This window comes from Cherax quadricarinatus, chromosome 10, assembly GCF_038502225.1.
Source record: "Cherax quadricarinatus isolate ZL_2023a chromosome 10, ASM3850222v1, whole genome shotgun sequence".
NCBI lineage: Eukaryota > Metazoa > Arthropoda > Malacostraca > Decapoda > Parastacidae > Cherax > Cherax quadricarinatus.
The window spans coordinates 7,187,721-7,205,736 of NC_091301.1; the positions used below are offsets into that span (position 1 = coordinate 7,187,721).

The 18,016-nt window shown below is 40.4% G+C and overlaps 1 protein-coding gene across 3 annotated transcripts in view; it reads right to left on the reverse strand.

Moving 5' to 3' along the window:
- The window catches only part of LSm-4 (Like Sm protein 4), a 50,711-nt gene that overhangs the window by 22,540 nt on the left and 10,155 nt on the right, over positions 1 to 18,016 (reverse strand). For all 3 annotated transcript variants that reach the window (XM_070083589.1, XM_070083590.1, XM_070083588.1), the window contains 2 exons: positions 5,645 to 5,794; positions 889 to 992 (listed from right to left, as the gene is read on the reverse strand). In XM_070083589.1, coding sequence (XP_069939690.1) covers positions 889 to 992; positions 5,645 to 5,777 — 237 coding nt within the window. In that variant the 5' untranslated portion in view covers positions 5,778 to 5,794. The remainder of the gene's footprint in view (positions 1 to 888; positions 993 to 5,644; positions 5,795 to 18,016) is intronic.

The following is an 18,016-nucleotide window of genomic DNA, read 5'->3' on the forward strand; positions in this document are numbered from 1 at the left end:
TCTTTGTGACATTTTGGTTAAAAATTTGGAAATAATTTTCCCCCTACCTTTCATGTTATAATGCACTATATAGTGACCTTTTATTAGCAATCACTCCAGAGTCTAAATTTTAAATATTTCAATTTCTATGTGATTTTTTCTGTGGTATAATATATGTGACAGGCAAGATCTTGCTCTAAAACTATGTTGTCATGGGTTGTGGATGTCTATAAAACTGGCAATTTGCCTTCTTAGCACTGTCAAAATTTTTTTATGAGCTGTAGATATTTTGCTATTGCTCTACTGTCTCCTGTGTAGTGGAGCTATAAATGCCCTATTCAGGATCTCTGGAATTTCACCTGTCTAAACTTTTTTAAAGGTACTGTGGATCTTTCTTTCTTAAAGAATTTCAATTTTTTTTTATATATTTATAAAAAAAAATTGAAATTCTTTAAGCAAGGACATCCACAGTACAAGATTAAAGCCCTAGCAGAATGCATGGGCATGTTATTAGTTCATTTTTCAAAATCTGTAGGGCTGTATAGATATCAGTTATGCACTTTGAAAAGGGAGCAGGATTTTAAAAAATACATCTGAGTTTTCTATTCTCATGGTTTCACACCGCTCTTTCAGAATTGTATGGTATGGTAAGGAGTGAATAATGAAGCATGCTAGCAGTGTGAAAAATGGCTTTTCACTTATGACTAGTATTTCAAGGTAAACATGAATGAGTTAACATATGTACTGTTTGATTTGTGTACCTCATTTCTTTGGGAAAGGGAAACAATACCCTATTCTGTAGATAAAAAAATATTAGAGCTTACTAGGATTGACTACCTATATTTCTTATGAAATTATTAATACTTTTTCCTAAGAGTATTACTGTACAATACAACACTTGCATCTTACCAACACTGACTCTTCTGTCGCAGTGTGGGAAGATTCGCACAGTTGCTTCATCACTGCTTCACATTCCTCTTGTCCTAGACTTCCCTGCAGGAAACCCAGCCCCACTGTTGAAGATAGTTATTTAACAGCTTGATTTATGTAGTTTCCCTCCCTACCAGATACTAAACTCACTATTACAAAAGGAACATGGTTTATTATACTATTACAGTAGTCCCTCGTTTATCGTCGTTAATCCGTTCCTGGAAGTGCAACAATAATCGAAAAAGACAATTTTCGAATCAATTTTCCCCATAAGAAATAATGTAAATACAATTAATCCATTCCTGACACCCAGAAGTATTAAAACAAAAATTTTTTTTACATGAAATATAGATGTAGTACATAAACAATACAATGGGACATGATGAATGAAACATTAACAGCATAACACTTACCTTTATTGGCGATTCTTTTTAGTGTATGGAAGACTGGAGGAGGAAAGAGATTGGATTAGTTACTGTTTGGAAGGGAAATCCCCTTCCATCAACACCCTAGGTACCAAGTCCTTTTCTGAGGTTACTTCTCTTCTCTGTTTCTTAATGCCACTAGGACCAGCTTGAGAGTCACTGGAGCCCTGTCTCGCCAAAAAAAGTGTCCAGAGAGCTCTGTTTCTGGTGTCTCTTTAAAACTTCCCTAAAATGGGCCAAGACTCTGTCACTGTACAAGTTGCCGATATGGCTTGCAACATCCTTCTCAGGGTGATGTTTCTCCATAAATCTTTCCATCCTACCCCACATTTCAAAAATCTCCTTAATTTCTGAAGAAGGCACCTTCTTCCATCTCTCTTCCTCCTCCTCCTCTGCAGCAAGATTCTGAGCTGTGATCTATTGCTGTTCCTGCTGAAGCTCTTGCAACTTCTCAGTGGTTAGCTCTTCGTTGTGGTCCTCCACCAACTCTTCCATATCCTGTGATGAATGGTTTAGAAAACTGACAAGTTGAAGAATTGAGACACTTATGCAACACATGGGAATCTTTATTGAAGTCCATCACTCTTGTAGGAAATGCAGCACAGGGCCAGAGAGGTGGCTTATATACTGCAGTGAGATGAGGTGAAGCAGGAGGAGGCGGGATCACAGTGGGACCTGCCACTAGTGTAAGTAGGTCGTCGTCCAAAGGTTGGGCAAGCGTTGAAGTCTTTGTACCAAGATCCCATGTGTTGCATAAGTGTCTCAATTCTTCAACTTGTTGGTTTTCTAAACCATTCATCACATCTGTCAGACACTGCAACATCATGGGATCTTGGTACAAAGACTTCAACGCTTGCCCAACCTTTGGACGACGACCTACTTACACTAGTGGAAGGTCCCACTGTGATCCCGCCTCCTCCTGCTTCACCTCATCTCACTGCAGTATATAAGCCACCTCTCTGGCCCTACGCTGCATTTCCTACAAGAGTGATGGACTGAACACATCGATTCCAGGTTGAGGGACTGATTACCTCAAACTTCTCCTCTCCTTACCCATTTCTACTTTGTATTGGACTGATGAAGCCACTGTGTGGCGAAACGTTTTTTCAATAAAGATTCCCATGTGTTGCGTAAGTGTCTCAATTCTTCTTCCATATCCTCCAAACTCGCATCCAACCCCATGGAACTCCCCAATGCCACAATAGATTTCACAACTGACATAGGCTCATCAGGGTCAGCCACAAACCCTTCAAAATCCCTCTTGTGGACACAATCTGGCCACAATTTTCTCCAATCAACAACAGCTTCCTTGATTTACTTTTTCTTTGCCACGATGGAAGATATGGTTGTATGGGGCTTGTTATACATCCTGGCCAGTTCGGCCACACGTACACCACTTACATATTGTTCAATGTTTTTCTTAAATTCAATCGTATTTCTCACCTTCTTTACCAAAGGCTTGGCACTAGGAGCTTTCTTTGGAGCCATGGTAGCTTATTTAGCACTTGCAAGCACTAAAATGAATGGAATATTATGAAACATTTCGTATGAACAAGTGAGGGGACTGTCGCTCACTGGTAAACAATGGCACACTGGCTGGGAAGGGAGGCCGAGGCGGCTCAGAGCCATGAGTACGCGTCCCGGACGAACGACGATTAGTGAGTCAACCAACCATTTGCGAGCCAATGTTTGGACGACTATCGAGCTCGACTATTATCAAGGGACCACTGTATTTATGGGGAAGCACTAAACCCATAAAGATAACAGTGTTAGGAATATGGAACAATTTACTGATAATGTGGTACAGTACATAAAAGTAATTTTGTGGACTAGTGCTACAAAAAAATTCAACTAGGAAAGTATAGATTAGTAATTACAATTATGAGTGGAAACTTAGGTTTATACTGTTGAAGGGCAGCCAGCCTTTACCATCAGGCATGAACTTGAGTAAGGATGAGGTACTTAAACTACTGGAGCCCTGTAAGGATGACCTGCAAGTGTTCCAGAAGCATAACTTGGCAACACAAGGGCAATCTCTGCACCAGGAAATAAATTCTGGAATACCTGGTTGTGGAGAAAATGGACTGTGCCACAGTAACAACAAACCTGTGCTAACAATATGGTCCTGAAAGAGGTAACTACAGAACAAATCAAATAAAAAATGATTTTCAAAAAACATTAAATTACAGATAATAAGTATGGAACAAGCGAGATAATGTAAGTGAATCTGACGTATTGTACCCCATAGCAGAGGACATGGATTTGAAACTTCCATACCCTGTGGGTTTAGTGCTTAGTTTTGATTATAATAATGGAACTTCCATAACCTGAATCCTCATTATGAATGAGCTTCAGTATCAGGCAACCTGAGCATCCTCCTTCAGTCATAGAGTTGTCAGGCAGTGGAATAGCCTAGAAAATGACGTAGTGGAGGCAGGAACCATACACAGTTTTAAGACGAGGTTTGATAAAGCTCATGGAGTGGGGAGAGAGAGGGCCCAGTAGCAACCGGTGAACCACCTGGCAAGGAGAGCCATCTGACATGTCAGCTAGCAAAACAGAAGAAGTTGCTCCTGGAAGACACTCAAAGGCTGAAGGCTAATGCTGCTTCTTGAACCAGAGACAGGATTCGTGAAGCTCTGGTGGGGTAAGCAAGTATTGGCTGTGAAAACGTGAAGGAGAAAGGAACAAGCCCACCCTCACTTTCATTAAACCTGGAAGCAAAACCAAGTTGCTTTCATATTCGTAGTGTCCGGATGTCTTCTGCATCAGTGAACCAAGTCCACTACTTCATAAAACAACTGGATGATCATGAAATATTAATTTCCTATTTCAGGAGTTGCTGACAATTGGCATCATCATACACCTCCTCTCCCCAATTAGTCCATTAATGAGAGGTTTTACTGTACTAATGAAAATATACAGGTACAGTACAAGTGTATATAATATTTTGTACTTAACCTTTTGACTGTCACAACCCAAAATCCTGAGGTGTCTCCTGGTGTTTACCTGGAGTTTACCTGGAGAGAGTTCCGGGGGCCAACGCCCCCGCGGCCCGGTCTGTGACCAGGCCTCCTGGTGGATCAGAGCCTGATCAACCAGGCTGTTGCTGCTGGCTGCACGCAAACCAACGTACGAGCCACAGCCCGGCTGATCAGGAACTGACTTTAGGTGCTTGTCCAGTGCCAGCTTGAAGACTGCCAGGGGTCTGTTGGTAATGTGTCGCAAAATATATGAAAAAAAAAATTTTTTTTTTTCTTATGAAATGATAATCTTTTCCCAATGGTAATGACACCAAAAGTATGAAATTTGATGGAAAGCTTACGGAATTACGCTCTCGCGAAGTTAATGACCTCGGCAATATTTACAAATCGGCGATTTGGCCCACTTTGAGCCCTATTTTCGGCTAATTCCATTGTTCCAGTTGACCAAACTCATAGCTATTTCTTTAGAACTCCATTTGTTCTATCAATTGCGCACAAGAAACTACCCATTTACAGATTTCAACTACCCAATAAAGTGGTCAGAAATTGGCAATTTGGCCAATTTCACGTAAATTAAATATGCCAATTTCAAAATAGGGTCCAGAATAAACAATGCAGACATTCCTGGCTCTAAAATAACATTTTCTTTGTTCATCAGTTACGTCTCCAGGCCCCTCTGATATTACTCTTGCTTTCTATTTTGAATTTTTACTTAACAAAAAATAGAAGATTTACTGTTATGCAGACTACTGCAATATTGTAATAATTGTATAAATAATGTCAACCCATCCATGACCGCATATCAGAATGGCTAGTTGGACATTTATTAGACAATGACATCATTTGTTTACTCTTGAGCATTGGCAAAAATCAAACATTTCTCCTACTTTGAGCTCCAATTCAAGGTCCTTTTCATAGTAAAATCAATCAAAATCTCCTCCAGTTCTATGTTTTCCATTCTATCAAATGTGACCATGAAAACAAGAATATAACCATAAAAAACTATACGAAAATACACCTCAAAGTTGGCATTTTAATCCAAAAATACGGTCAGAGTTTTTTTTTTCTCATTATGCACTGCTTGCTGCAGGATTTTTTTTATACTGCACACACTGACTACACAGCCCTATTCTCTCACATGTGGGCCTACCAGCTTTCTGCCGCTCGATTTGAAGCCGCTATAATTTTTGAGTATATATACATACATCAAACACATTAGCTCGCAACACGTATAGATACGAGCGAAACAGTCAGAGAGTTAAAGAACAGACCATAAAAATATATGCTACCATCAAGTGACTATTTAGCAACAATAAATATACATACACTTAATCATTCTCCTGAATGTGAGCTTGTCCATGCTGTGTGAGGTCTTTATGAGAGTTTTCACCTCACATGGAACACTTGCAGTGAAAACAACATTTTCATGTACACCTCTGGGGGAAGCACAACTTATCATCTTGCTTCACTTATTACCTTGGGATTAATAAAAAAAATTATTTTAATAGTGTGGTCTATAAAATTGTTTTGTATAATTATATAATCATACAGTTGTAGAGAGTGGAACAATCTCCTAGGTAACACCACTGCAATGAGAATTATGGATCACTTGGATGGGTATATGAATGGGTGTTGAGCTTGAATTTTATCTGCCTAGCATGGGTCAATAGGCCTAATGCAGTGTTCTTTAATTATGTTCCTATTGTACATGAAATGTTCATTTGAATTACAGTACAGTGATCCCTCAATTATCGTCCTTAATCCATTCCTGGAAGCAGGACTATTATCGAAATAGACGATTTTCGAATCAATTTTCCCCATAAGAAATAATGTAAATCCAATTAATTCGTTCCAGACACCCAGAAGTATCAACAACAACTTTTTTTTTTTTACCTAAAAGATAGATTTACATGCACAAAAGAATGAACATTCAACATGACAGTTACCTTTATTGAAGGCTGTTGTTGATGAATGGAAGACAGGGAGGAGGAGAGAGGGAAGAGAGGTTATTGTTTGGAAGGGGAATTCCCCTCCATAAGGACTCTAGGTCACTTCCCTAGCATAAATATAGATTTACATGCAGAAAAAAATGCCAAATAAATGTAAAGCACTAATAAAATGTATAAATGAACATTGGTAATAGGGGTAGTTGAGTGGAACGGTCTGCCTAGTAGGGTGATCGAAGCTAAAACATTGGGTAGTTTCAAATTTAGGTTGGATAAATACACGAGTGAGAGGGGTTGGATTTGAGTCGGACTTGCACCTGAGCTTATTGCTTGGGTAGCATTTGTTCTCTTAGTGGGTTGGGTTTGTGAAGGACCGGCCTAGTATGGGCCAGCAGGCCTACTGCAGTGTTCCTCCTTTCTTATGTTCTTATTGGAGACTTGTTTGTGTGAGGGAGGGATGGCAAATTTATTGTTGGAGAATATGACACTAATATCAACACTTCAGCTTATTTATCTATCACAATCAACTAATATGACATAATAAACAATATTAATAACATAGAAACATGGAATATACTCTAGAAGAGTGAATAAAATAAGTAATTATGTATGTCACGAGAGGTGTTGTGTTGTGTTGTTGTTGGGTATATAAGGGCCACTGAGAATAAGCCATCCATAATGGTGGTGAAGCAGCAGCGGAGGCGGTGGTGTTTTCTGTAGCCCTATATAACTCCAACAACACTGGAGGAGTTGGTAGAATTGCTGAATCACTAAAGAAGGAACCCTCTACCACCATCACTATGACCTTCTACCACTATTACAACTGTTACCACTATCACTACTACCTTCTACCACCATCACCCACTATCACAACTGCTTCCACTCTACCACCACCACCTTTGTATTTTTCTACAAACTTTTTCATAAATTATATGTGTTTCTCACATTCTTTACCAAAGGGCTGGCACTAGAAGCTCTCTTTGGAGCCATGGTAGCTTATTTAGCACTTGCAAGCACTAAAATCAATGGAATATGAAATATTTCGTAGGAGCATGTGAGGGGACCATCGCTCACTGGTAAACAATGGCACACTGGCTGGGAAGGCAGGACCAGGCGGCTCAGAGCGTGAGTATGCGCCCGGACAAAGGACGATTAGCGAGTTAACGGACCATTTGTGAGCCAATGTTCAGACGAAATAACGGGACTATTTCCGAAATGGTCGACTTTCAGGCCGGACGATTATTGAGGGACCACTGTACTTTAAATTAATCATGAAATGTTCATAACTACAAAATTATATTTTTCCTTCTAAATTACAACTTTTAACCCTTTCAGGGTCCGTCCCGTGGATCTACGGCTTTACGTTCAGGGTCCAAACCGTAGATCTACGTCATGAGCTCAGCTCACTCTGATAAACTGTGAGTGGTACATTTGGGCCTAGATATGAGAGAATACATCTATGTGGTATGTGTGCACCACATAAAACAAATCCTGCAGCACACTGTGTATAATGAGAGAAAAAAAATGAAATCATGATTTTTCGATTAAAACAGCGATTTTGCAGTGTTTTTTATAGTTGTATTTGCGATTTCTTGGTCTCATTTGATAAAACGGAAGACATATTACAGAAATAGAGATGATTTTGATTGGTTTTAGCACTGGAAATGGCTTGAAACTGAGCTCTAAGTAGCGGAAATGTTAAATTTTTGCCGATATTCAAGAGTAAACAAACAACCTCACACGTCTAATACACGCCAGCTGGTGGGTCTAATATACATTCACAAATATTACCTGGAGTTTACCTGGAGAGAGTTCCGGGGGTCAACGCCCCCGCGGGCCGGTCTGTGACCAGGCCTCCTGGTGGATCAGAGCCTGATCAACCAGGCTGTTGCTGCTGGCTACACGCAAACCAACGTACGAGCCACAGCCCGGCTGATCAGGAACTGACTTTAGGTGCTTGTCCAGTGCCAGCTTGAAGACTGCCACGGGTCTGTTGGTAATCCCCCTTATGTGTGCTGGGAGGCAGTTTGAACAGTCTCGGGCCCCTGACACTTATTGTATGGTCTCTTAACGTGCTAGTGACACCCCTGCTTTTCATTGGGGGGATGGTGCATCGTCTGCCAAGTCTTTTGCTTTCGTAGTGAGTGATTTTCGTGTGCAAGTTCGGTACTAGTCCCTCTAGGATTTTCCAGGTGTATATAATCATGTATCTCTCCCTCCTGCGTTCCAGGGAATACAGGTTTAGGAACATCAAGCGCTCCCAATAATTGAGGTGTTTTATCTTCGTTATGCGTGCCGTGAAAGTTATCTGTACATTTTCTAGGTCGGCAATTTCACCTGCCTTGAAAGGTGCTGTTAGTGTGCAGCAATATTCCAGCCTAGATAGAACAAGTGACCTGAAGAGTGTCATCATGGGCTTGGCCTCCCTAGTTTTGAAGGTTCTCATTATCCATCCTGTCATTTTTCTAGCAGATGCGATTGATACAATGTTATGGTCCTTGAAGGTGAGATCCTCCAACATGATCACTCCCAGGTCTTTGACGTTGGTGTTTCGCTCTATTTTGTGGCCAGAATTTGTTTTGTACTCTGATGAAGATTTAATTTCCTCATGTTTACCATATCTGAGTAATTGAAATTTCTCATCGTTGAACTTCATATTGTTTTCTGCAGCCCACTGAAAGATTTGGTTGATGTCCGCCTGGAGCTTTGCAGTGTCTGCAATGGAAGACACTGTCATGCAGATTCGGGTGTCATCTGCAAAGGAAGACACGGTGCTGTGGCTGACATCCTTGTCTATGTCGGATATGAGGATGAGGAACAAGATGGGAGCGAGTACTGTGCCTTGTGGAACAGAGCTTTTCACCGTAGCTGCCTCGGACTTTACTCTGTTGACGACTACTCTCTGTGTTCTGTTAGTGAGGAAATTATAGATCCATCGACCGACTTTTCCTGTTATTCCTTTAGCACGCATTTTGTGCGCTATTACGCCATGGTCACACTTGTCGAAGGCTTTTGCAAAGTCTGTATATATTACATCTGCATTCTTTTTGTCTTCTAGTGCATTTAGGACCTTGTCGTAGTGATCCAATAGTTGAGACAGACAGGAGCGACCTGTTCTAAACCCATGTTGCCCTGGGTTGTGTAACTGATGGGTTTCTAGATGGGTGGTGATCTTGCTTCTTAGGACCCTTTCAAAGATTTTTATGATATGGGATGTTAGTGCTATTGGTCTGTAGTTCTTTGCTGTTGCTTTACTGCCTCCTTTGTGGAGTGGGGCTATGTCTGTTGTTTTTAGTAACTGTGGGACGACCCCCGTGTCTATGCTCCCTCTCCATAGGATGGAAAAGGCTCATGATAGGGGCTTCTTGCAGTTCTTGATGAACACAGAGTTCCACGAGTCTGGCCCTGGGGCAGAGTGCATGGGCATGTCATTTATCGCCTGTTCGAAGTCATTTGGCATCAGGATAACATCGGATAGGCTTGTGTTAATCAAATTTTGTGGCTCTCTCATAAAAAATTCATTTTGATCTTCGACTCTCAGTCTGGTTAGCGGCTTGCTAAAAACTGAGTCATATTGGGACTTGAGTAGCTCACTCATTTCCTTGCTGTCATCTGTGTAGGACCCATCTTGTTTAAGTAGGGGCCCAATACTGGACGTTGTTCTCGATTTTGATTTGGCATAGGAGAAGAAATACTTTGGGTTTCTTTCGATTTCATTTATGGCTTTTAGTTCTTCCCGCGATTCCTGACTCCTAAAGGATTCTTTTAGCTTAAGTTCAATGCTTGCTATTTCTCTGACCAGTGTCTCCCTACGCATTTCAGATATATTGACCTCTTTTAGCCGCTCTGTTATTCTTTTCCGTCGCCTGTAAAGGGAGCGCCTGTCTCTTTCTATTTTACATCTACTCCTCCTTTTTCTTAGAGGAATAAGCCTTGTGCATACATCGAGTGCCACCGAGTTAATCTGTTCTAGGCATAAGTTGGGGTCTGTGTTGCTTAGTATATCTTCCCAGCTTGTATCGGTTAGGACTTGGTTTACTTGGTCCCACTTTATGTTTTTGTTATTGAAGTTGAATTTGGTGAATGCTCCCTCGTGACTAATCTCATTATGTCGGTCTGGGGCTCCGCGCATACATGACTGAACCTCAATTATGTTGTATGGTGATGATATTTATACAATTATTACAGTATTGCATAACAGTAAATCTTCTATTTTTTGCTGTGAATAAAAATTCATTATGTGAATAAAAAATCAAAATGGAATTTATTTGTAAAGCCTCAAAACGTAACTAATGAGCAGAAAAAATGTTAGTTTAGTTCCAGGAATACCTACATTGTTTATTCTGGACCCTATTTTGAAATTGGAATATTTTGAACTTTGTGTTAAATTGGCCAAATTAACAATTTCCGACCACTTTATTTTATAGTTGAAACAGTTGACTTGGCGATTTCTTGTGCTCAATCGATAGAATAGAAGTAATACTAGTGAAATAGCTAAGAATTTGGTTGACTGGAATAATGTAATTGGCCTAAAATGGGAGTCAAGGTCGGCAAAATCGCCAATTCGTAAATATCGCTGACACATAAAAATTCGCGAGAGCATAATTTCGTCAATTTTCCATCAAATTACGTACTTTTTGTTTCATTACCTTCACAAAAAGAATCTCTACCATTTCATAAGAAAAAATAACAAATTTTTTTTTTTGAAAATTCTTGGACACTGGGGCACACCACTTCAGATTTGGGCCTTGGACCCTGAAGGGGTTAATGAAGCTATGAGAATTCATGCATTTCTACCCACAAAAAAATATTAATTCTCATATTTATATGCATATTGTTGCTAAAACTACAAATACTATTTATAGTGGCTGTTTTTCATAGGGCCTACTGGCCCATGCTAGGCAAGTTTAATTTACATCCAACCACAAGCTCATATACCCATCCATTCTAAATTAAAGTTACCCAAAGTTCTTCCTCAGTAATGCTACCTAGGAGTTTGTTCCACTCATCTGCAACTATTGCCAAACCAGTATTTCTCAATATCAAATTCAAATGTTTATTTCTTTGCAAGTTTACAATAAGATTGTTTACAGTGTGTAATTACAATAATGATTTGCAGTGCAAAGAGAGCCACTATCATGCCTTGGCATTAAAGGCAATCTAAATTTAATGGTTTAGACTACTTAATATGTACTAGACTAATAGATCATAGTTTGTTCAAGTTGTACATCTGTTTTTATGTATAGCAAATAGTAAATTGACTCAAATTACAATATGGGAATATTACAATGGACAAGTTGAAAGAAGTACACAGGTTGCATATATCAACAGCGAAATGATTTAACCCTTAAACTGTCCAAACGTAGATCTACGTTTATGTGCGTAGTGCTCAGACCTTTTTTTTTCCGTTGGAAAGCACGTAAAGAAAAACGTAGATCTACGTTTGGAACGCTACGCACATGAACGTAGATCTATGTTTGGACAATATAGGAATATTACAATGTATTATGTTGAAAGTAGTTTATAGTATGAGATTGTTACAATTGAGTATAATGTGCAGGTACTGAGCATCTATTTTTGAAGTTTTGAGATTTAGGTGAGTGACACTGTGATCTTCAGCAATTAATCATGAAAAGGAAGTATGTGAGGAACTCAACACGAGATTCAAAGAAGTGTTCACAGAGGAGACAGAAGGAACTCCAGGAAGATGGAGAGGTGGGGTACACCACCAAGTGTTGGACACAATACATACAACCGAGGAAGAAGTGAAGAGGCTACTGAGTGAGACAGATACCTCAAAGGTGATGGGGCCAGATAACATCTCTCCATGGGTCCTGAGAGAGGGAGCAGAGGCACTATTTGTACCCCTAACAACAATATTCAACACTGTAGATGAATGGTTCAGAGAACCGATATGATGATAAATTAGACACATGCGCAACTCTTGGGTATCTTTATTGAGGAAATGTTTCGCCACACAGTGGCTTCATCAGTCCATACAGAGGAGAATCTTGAAGAACGGGAGGAGAATGAGGTAATCAACATGTCGGTTCTCTGAACCATTCATCTACAATCCTGTCAGACACTGCAACTTCTTGGGATCTTAATACTTGGGAATTCTTCGCTTGCCTAACCCTTGGGCACGACCTACTTCCACATTGAACAAATGTGACACCACCTACGACTGCTGCACCTCCCCTGCCTATGGTTTATAAGCTCCTTCTCCACACTTATGCTGTATTCTATTCAAGATTGATGGACTGACCACATTGACTCAAGGTTGAGGGACTGATTACCTCATTCTCCTCCTGTTCTTCAAGATTCTCCTCTGTATGGACTGATGAAGCCACTGTGTGGCGAAACGTTTCCTCAATAAAGATACCCAAGAGTTGCACGTGTCTAATTTATCAATATTCAACACATCTATCGAAACAGGGGGATTACCCGAGGTATGGAAGACAACAAATATAGTCCCAATTTTTTAAAAAAAAGAGACAGACATGAAGCACTAAACTACAGACCAGTGTCTGGAGTTACCTGGAGTTTACCTGGAGAGAGTTCCGGGGGTCAATGCCCCCGCAGCCCAGTCTGTGACCAGGCCTCCTGGTGGATCAGAGCCTGATCCACCAGGAGGCCTGGTCATGACATGTATAGTATGCAAAGTCATGGAGAAGATTATAAGAAGAGTGGTGGAACACCTAGAAAGGAATGAGCTCATCAACAACAGCCAACATGGTTTCAGGGATGGGAAATCCTGTGTCACAAACCTGCTGGAGTTCTATGACAGGATGACAGCAGTAAGACAAGAGAGAGAGAGAGGGGTGGGTAGATTGCATTTTCTTGGACTGTAAGAAGGTGTTTGACAGTTCCACACAAGAGATTAGTGAAAAAACTGGAGGACCAGGCAGGGATAACAGGGAAGGCACTACAATGGATCAGGGAATACTTGTCAGGAAGACAGCAGCGAGTCATGGTACGTGGCAAGGTGTCAGAGTGGGCGCCTGTGACAAGTGGGGTTCCACAGGGGTCAGTCCTAGGACCGGTGCCGTTTCTGGTATTTGTGAACGACATAACGGAAGGAATAGATTCCAAAGTGTCCCTGTTTGCACAGGATGTGAAGTTGATGAGAAGAATTCAACTGGATGAGGACCAGGCAGAACTACAGATGGATCTGGACAGGCTGCAGGCCTGGTCCAGCAATTGGCTCCTGGAATTCAACCCCACCAAGTGCAAAGTCATGAAGATTGGGGAAGGGCAAATAAGACCACAGATGGAGTACAGTCTAGGGGACAAGAGACTACAAACCTCATTCAAGAAAAAAGATCTTGGGGCAAGTATAACACCTTGCACATCTCCTGAGGTGCACATCAACCAAATAACTGCTGCAGCATATGGGCACCTAGCAAACCTAAGAACAGCATTCTGACATCTTAAGGAATCGTTTAGGACCCTGTACACTGTGTATGTTAGGCCCATATTGGAGTATGCAGCACCAGTTTGGAACCCACACCTAGCCAAGCACATAAAGAAACTAGAGAAAGTGCAAAGGTTTGCAACAAGACTAGTCCCAGAGCCAAGGGGTGTGCCCTACAAGGAGAGGTTAAGGGAAATCGACCTGATGACACTGGAGGACAGGAGTGAGAGTGGGACATGATAATGACATATAAAATACTGAGAGGAATTGACAAGGTGGACAGAGACAGAATGTTTAAGAGATGGGAGACAGTTGGAAGTTGAAGACTCAGATGAATCACAGAGATGTTAGGAAGTATTTCTTCAGTTGCAAAGTAGTCAGGAAGTGGAATAGTATGGGCAACGATATACTGGAGGCAGGATCCATTCATAGCTTTAAGAAGAGGTATGATAAAGCTCATGTTGCAGGGAGTGTGACCCAGTAGCGGCCAGTGAAGAGGTGGAGCCAGGAGCTGTGGCTCGACCCTTGCAACTGGTAATGGAGGTGAAATTGAAAGCAGCTTGGAAGCTGTTTAGATTTGGGTGAGTAAGTGATTTCTAAGAAGAGTCTTGAACTGATTTGACGACAGGGATCCTTTAGTGTTCTAGCAGTGAATTCCAAATCTTTGGGACCTTTACGTGCATAGCATTTTTGCATGGGGAGAGATGGACATGAGAGATATCAAAGAATGATCTGTGTCTTGTATTGTGGTTGTGTGTTCTGCTGCAGCTGTCAAGGAGTTTAAGAGGGTTTATATTAGAGTGCAGTGTCCTATGTATGTAGTAGGCACAATAAAAAGTGTGGGTGTTTTATATATTGAGAAAGTTAAGACTTTTGAATAGTGGCAGAGTATGTTGTCTCAAGCTGGAATTAGTTATCAATTGGACTACTGCTTTTTGTTGGGTTGTTAAGGGTCTGAGGTGATTTACTGTAGTTGAGCCTCATGCACAGACTCAACAGGCGAGATAGGGGTAAATATAAATTTCTCCAACTTGAACCCATTGCTGTGAGTCCTGTCTTGGTTAGATATTTACAGTATGTTATTTATATCCTCTCAATTTATTCCAGTTTTCCATCTGTATGCTTCAATCATAATTAATTATCTTTATTATGAACCCTATACCCATCCTGTGGGCAGTAGTCAAAGATTGTATTGGCACATAATGGGTCCAGGAACTGGGCCCCAAAAATTTCAGAGTTAGTTAAACAAGTTACAATGGTAATGAACTATTTACATGTTTATATCTGGTTACAGTCACAATGAGTTATTTAGGCAGATATCAATTTAAGGCCAGCAAAACCAGGTTTTGCTGGCCTTAAATTCACAAATATCAGTACTTGTTGCAGGCAATTTCTTTACGAGATCATCGTGTAACTGCCTAGTCTGTTCACAAATAATCGACTGCATAAGACTATCTCCTGCTAATTGTTTCTCGTTTATCCACACCAATAATAACTTCTCAACATCTTCAAGTACTGGTGATCTCATTTTTGTCAGCACATTTACCCCCCTTTGCAACAACTGTTTCCTTGATTTCCTTTTTCTTGGCCATGATGGAAGCTATGGTTGTATGGAGTTTGCTATACATCCTGGCCAATTCAGCTACACGTACACCACTTTCATATTGTTCAATGATGTTTTTCTTGAATTCAATTGTATTTCTCACCTTCTTTACCAAAGGCCTGGCACTAGGAGCTTTCTTTGGAGCCATGGTAGCTTATTTAGCAGTTGCAAGCACTAAAATGAATGGAATATTATGAAATATTTCGTATGAACAAGTGAGGGGACCGTCACTCACTGGTAAACAATGGCACACTGGCTGAGAAGGGAGGACGAGGCAACTCGGAGCCATGTGTATGCATCCCGGACGAATGACAATTCGCGAGTCAAACGACGATTCGCGAGCCAAAGTTCTGACAAAAATAATGTTACGATTTTCGAAAATTACGACTATCGAGCCTTACGATTATCGAGGGACCACTGTATTCATATCTTAACTATATAATTATGTAACACAAACACACCGATAAAAATAAGCCAATGTTTCATTTTATTGGGCTATCCTTTGTTATTTCCTCTATTATTATTAATTATTATTATTATAATCAGGAAAGTTATTTCCTACAAAATGTACCATATAAGAAAACTATAAAAAAAAAAGAGAAGAAGAAAAACTTTATAAAACTGGGATGCTTAAATGTGCGTGGATGTAGTGCAGATGACAAGAAACAGATGATTGCTGATGTTATGAATGAAAAGAAGTTGGATGTCCTGGCCCTAAGCGAAACAAAGCTGAAGGGGGTAGGAGAGTTTCAGTGGGGGGAAATAAATGGGATTAAATCTGGAGTATCTGAGAGAGTTAGAGCAAAGGAAAGGGTAGCAGTAATGTAAAATGATCAGTTATGGAAGGAGAAAAGAGAATATGAAAGTGTAAATTCAAGAATTATGTGGATTAAAGTAAAGGTTGGATGTGAGAAGTGGGCCATAATAAGCGTGTATGCACCTGGAGAAGAGAGGAATGCAGAGGAGAGAGAGAGATTTTGGGAGATGTTAAGTGAATGTATAGGAGCCTTTGAACCAAGTGAGAGAGTAATTGTGGTAGGGGACCTGAATGCTAAAGTAGGAGAAACTTTTAGAGGGTGTGGTAGGTAAGTGTGGGGTGCCAGGTGTAAATGATAATGGGAGCCCTTTGATTGAACTTTGTATAGAAAGGGGTTTAGTTATAGGTAATACATATTTTAAGAAAAAGAGGATAAATAAGTATACAAGATATGATGTAGGGCGAAATGACAGTAGTTTGTTGGATTATGTATTGGTAGATAAAAGACTGTTGTGTAGACTTCAGGATGTACATGTTTATAGAGGGGCCACAGATATATCTGATCACTTTCTAGTTGTAGCTACACTGAGAGTAAAAGGTAGATGGGATACAAGGAGAATAGAAGCATCAGGGAAGAGAGAGGTGAAGGTTTATAAACTAAAAGAGGAGGCAGTTAGGGTAAGATATAAACAGCTATTGGAGGATAGATGGGCTAATGAGAGCATAGGCAATGGGGTCGAAGAGGTATGGGGTAGGTTTAAAAATGTAGTGTTAGTGTTCAGCAGAAGTTTGTGGTTACAGGAAAGTGGGCGCAGGAGGGAAGAGGAGCGATTGGTGGAATGATGATGTAAAGAGAGTAGTAAGGGAGAAAAAGTTAGCATATGAGAAGTTTTTACAAAGTAGAAGTGATGCAAGGAGGGAAGAGTATATGGAGAAAAAGAGAGAGGTTAAGAAAGTGGTGAAGCAATGTAAAAAGAGAGCAAATGAGAGAGTGGGTGAGATGTTATCAACAAATTTTGTTGAAAATAAGAAAAAGTTTTGGAGTGAGATTAACAAGTTAAGAAAGCCTAGAGAACAAATGGATTTGTCAGTTAAAAATAGGAGAGGAGAGTTATTAAATGGAGAGTTAGAGGTATTGGGAAGATGGAGGGAATATTTTGAGGAATTGTTAAATGTTAATGAAGATAGGGAAGCTGTGATTTCGTGTATAGGGCAAGGAGGAATAACATCTTGTAGGAGTGAGGAAGAGCCAGTTGTGAGTGTGGGGGAAGTTTGTGAGGCAGTAGGTAAAATGAAACGGGGTAAGGCAGCCGGGATTGATGGGATAAAGATAGAAATGTTAAAAGCAGGTGGGGATATAGTTTTGGAGTGGTTGGTGCAATTATTTAATAAATGTATAGAAGAGGGTAAGGTATCTAGGGATTGGCAGAGAGCATGCATAGTTCCTTTGTATAAAGGCAAAGGGGATAAAAGAGAGTGCAAAAATTATAGGGGGATAAGTCTGTTGAGTATACCTGGTAAAGTGTATGGTAGAGTTATAATTGAAAGAATTAAGAGTAAGACAGAGAATAGGATAGCAGGTGAACAAGGAGGATTTAGGAAAGGTAGGGGGTGTGTGGACCAGGTGTTTACAGTGAAACATATAAGTGAACAGTATTTAGATAAGGCTAAAGAGGTCTTTGTGGCATTTATGGATTTGGAAAAGGCGTATGACAGGGTGGATAGGGGGGCAATGTGGCAGATGTTGCAAGTGTATTGTGTAGGAGGTAGGTTACTGAAAGCAGTGAAGAGTTTTTACGAGGATAGTGAGGCTCAAGTTAGAGTATGTAGGAAAGAGGGAAATTTTTTCCCAGTAAAAGTAGGCCTTAGACAAGGATGTGTGATGTCACCATGGTTGTTTAATATATTTATAGATGGGGTTGTAAGAGAAGTAAATGCGAGGGTCTTGGCAAGAGGCGTGGAGTTAAAAGATAAAAAA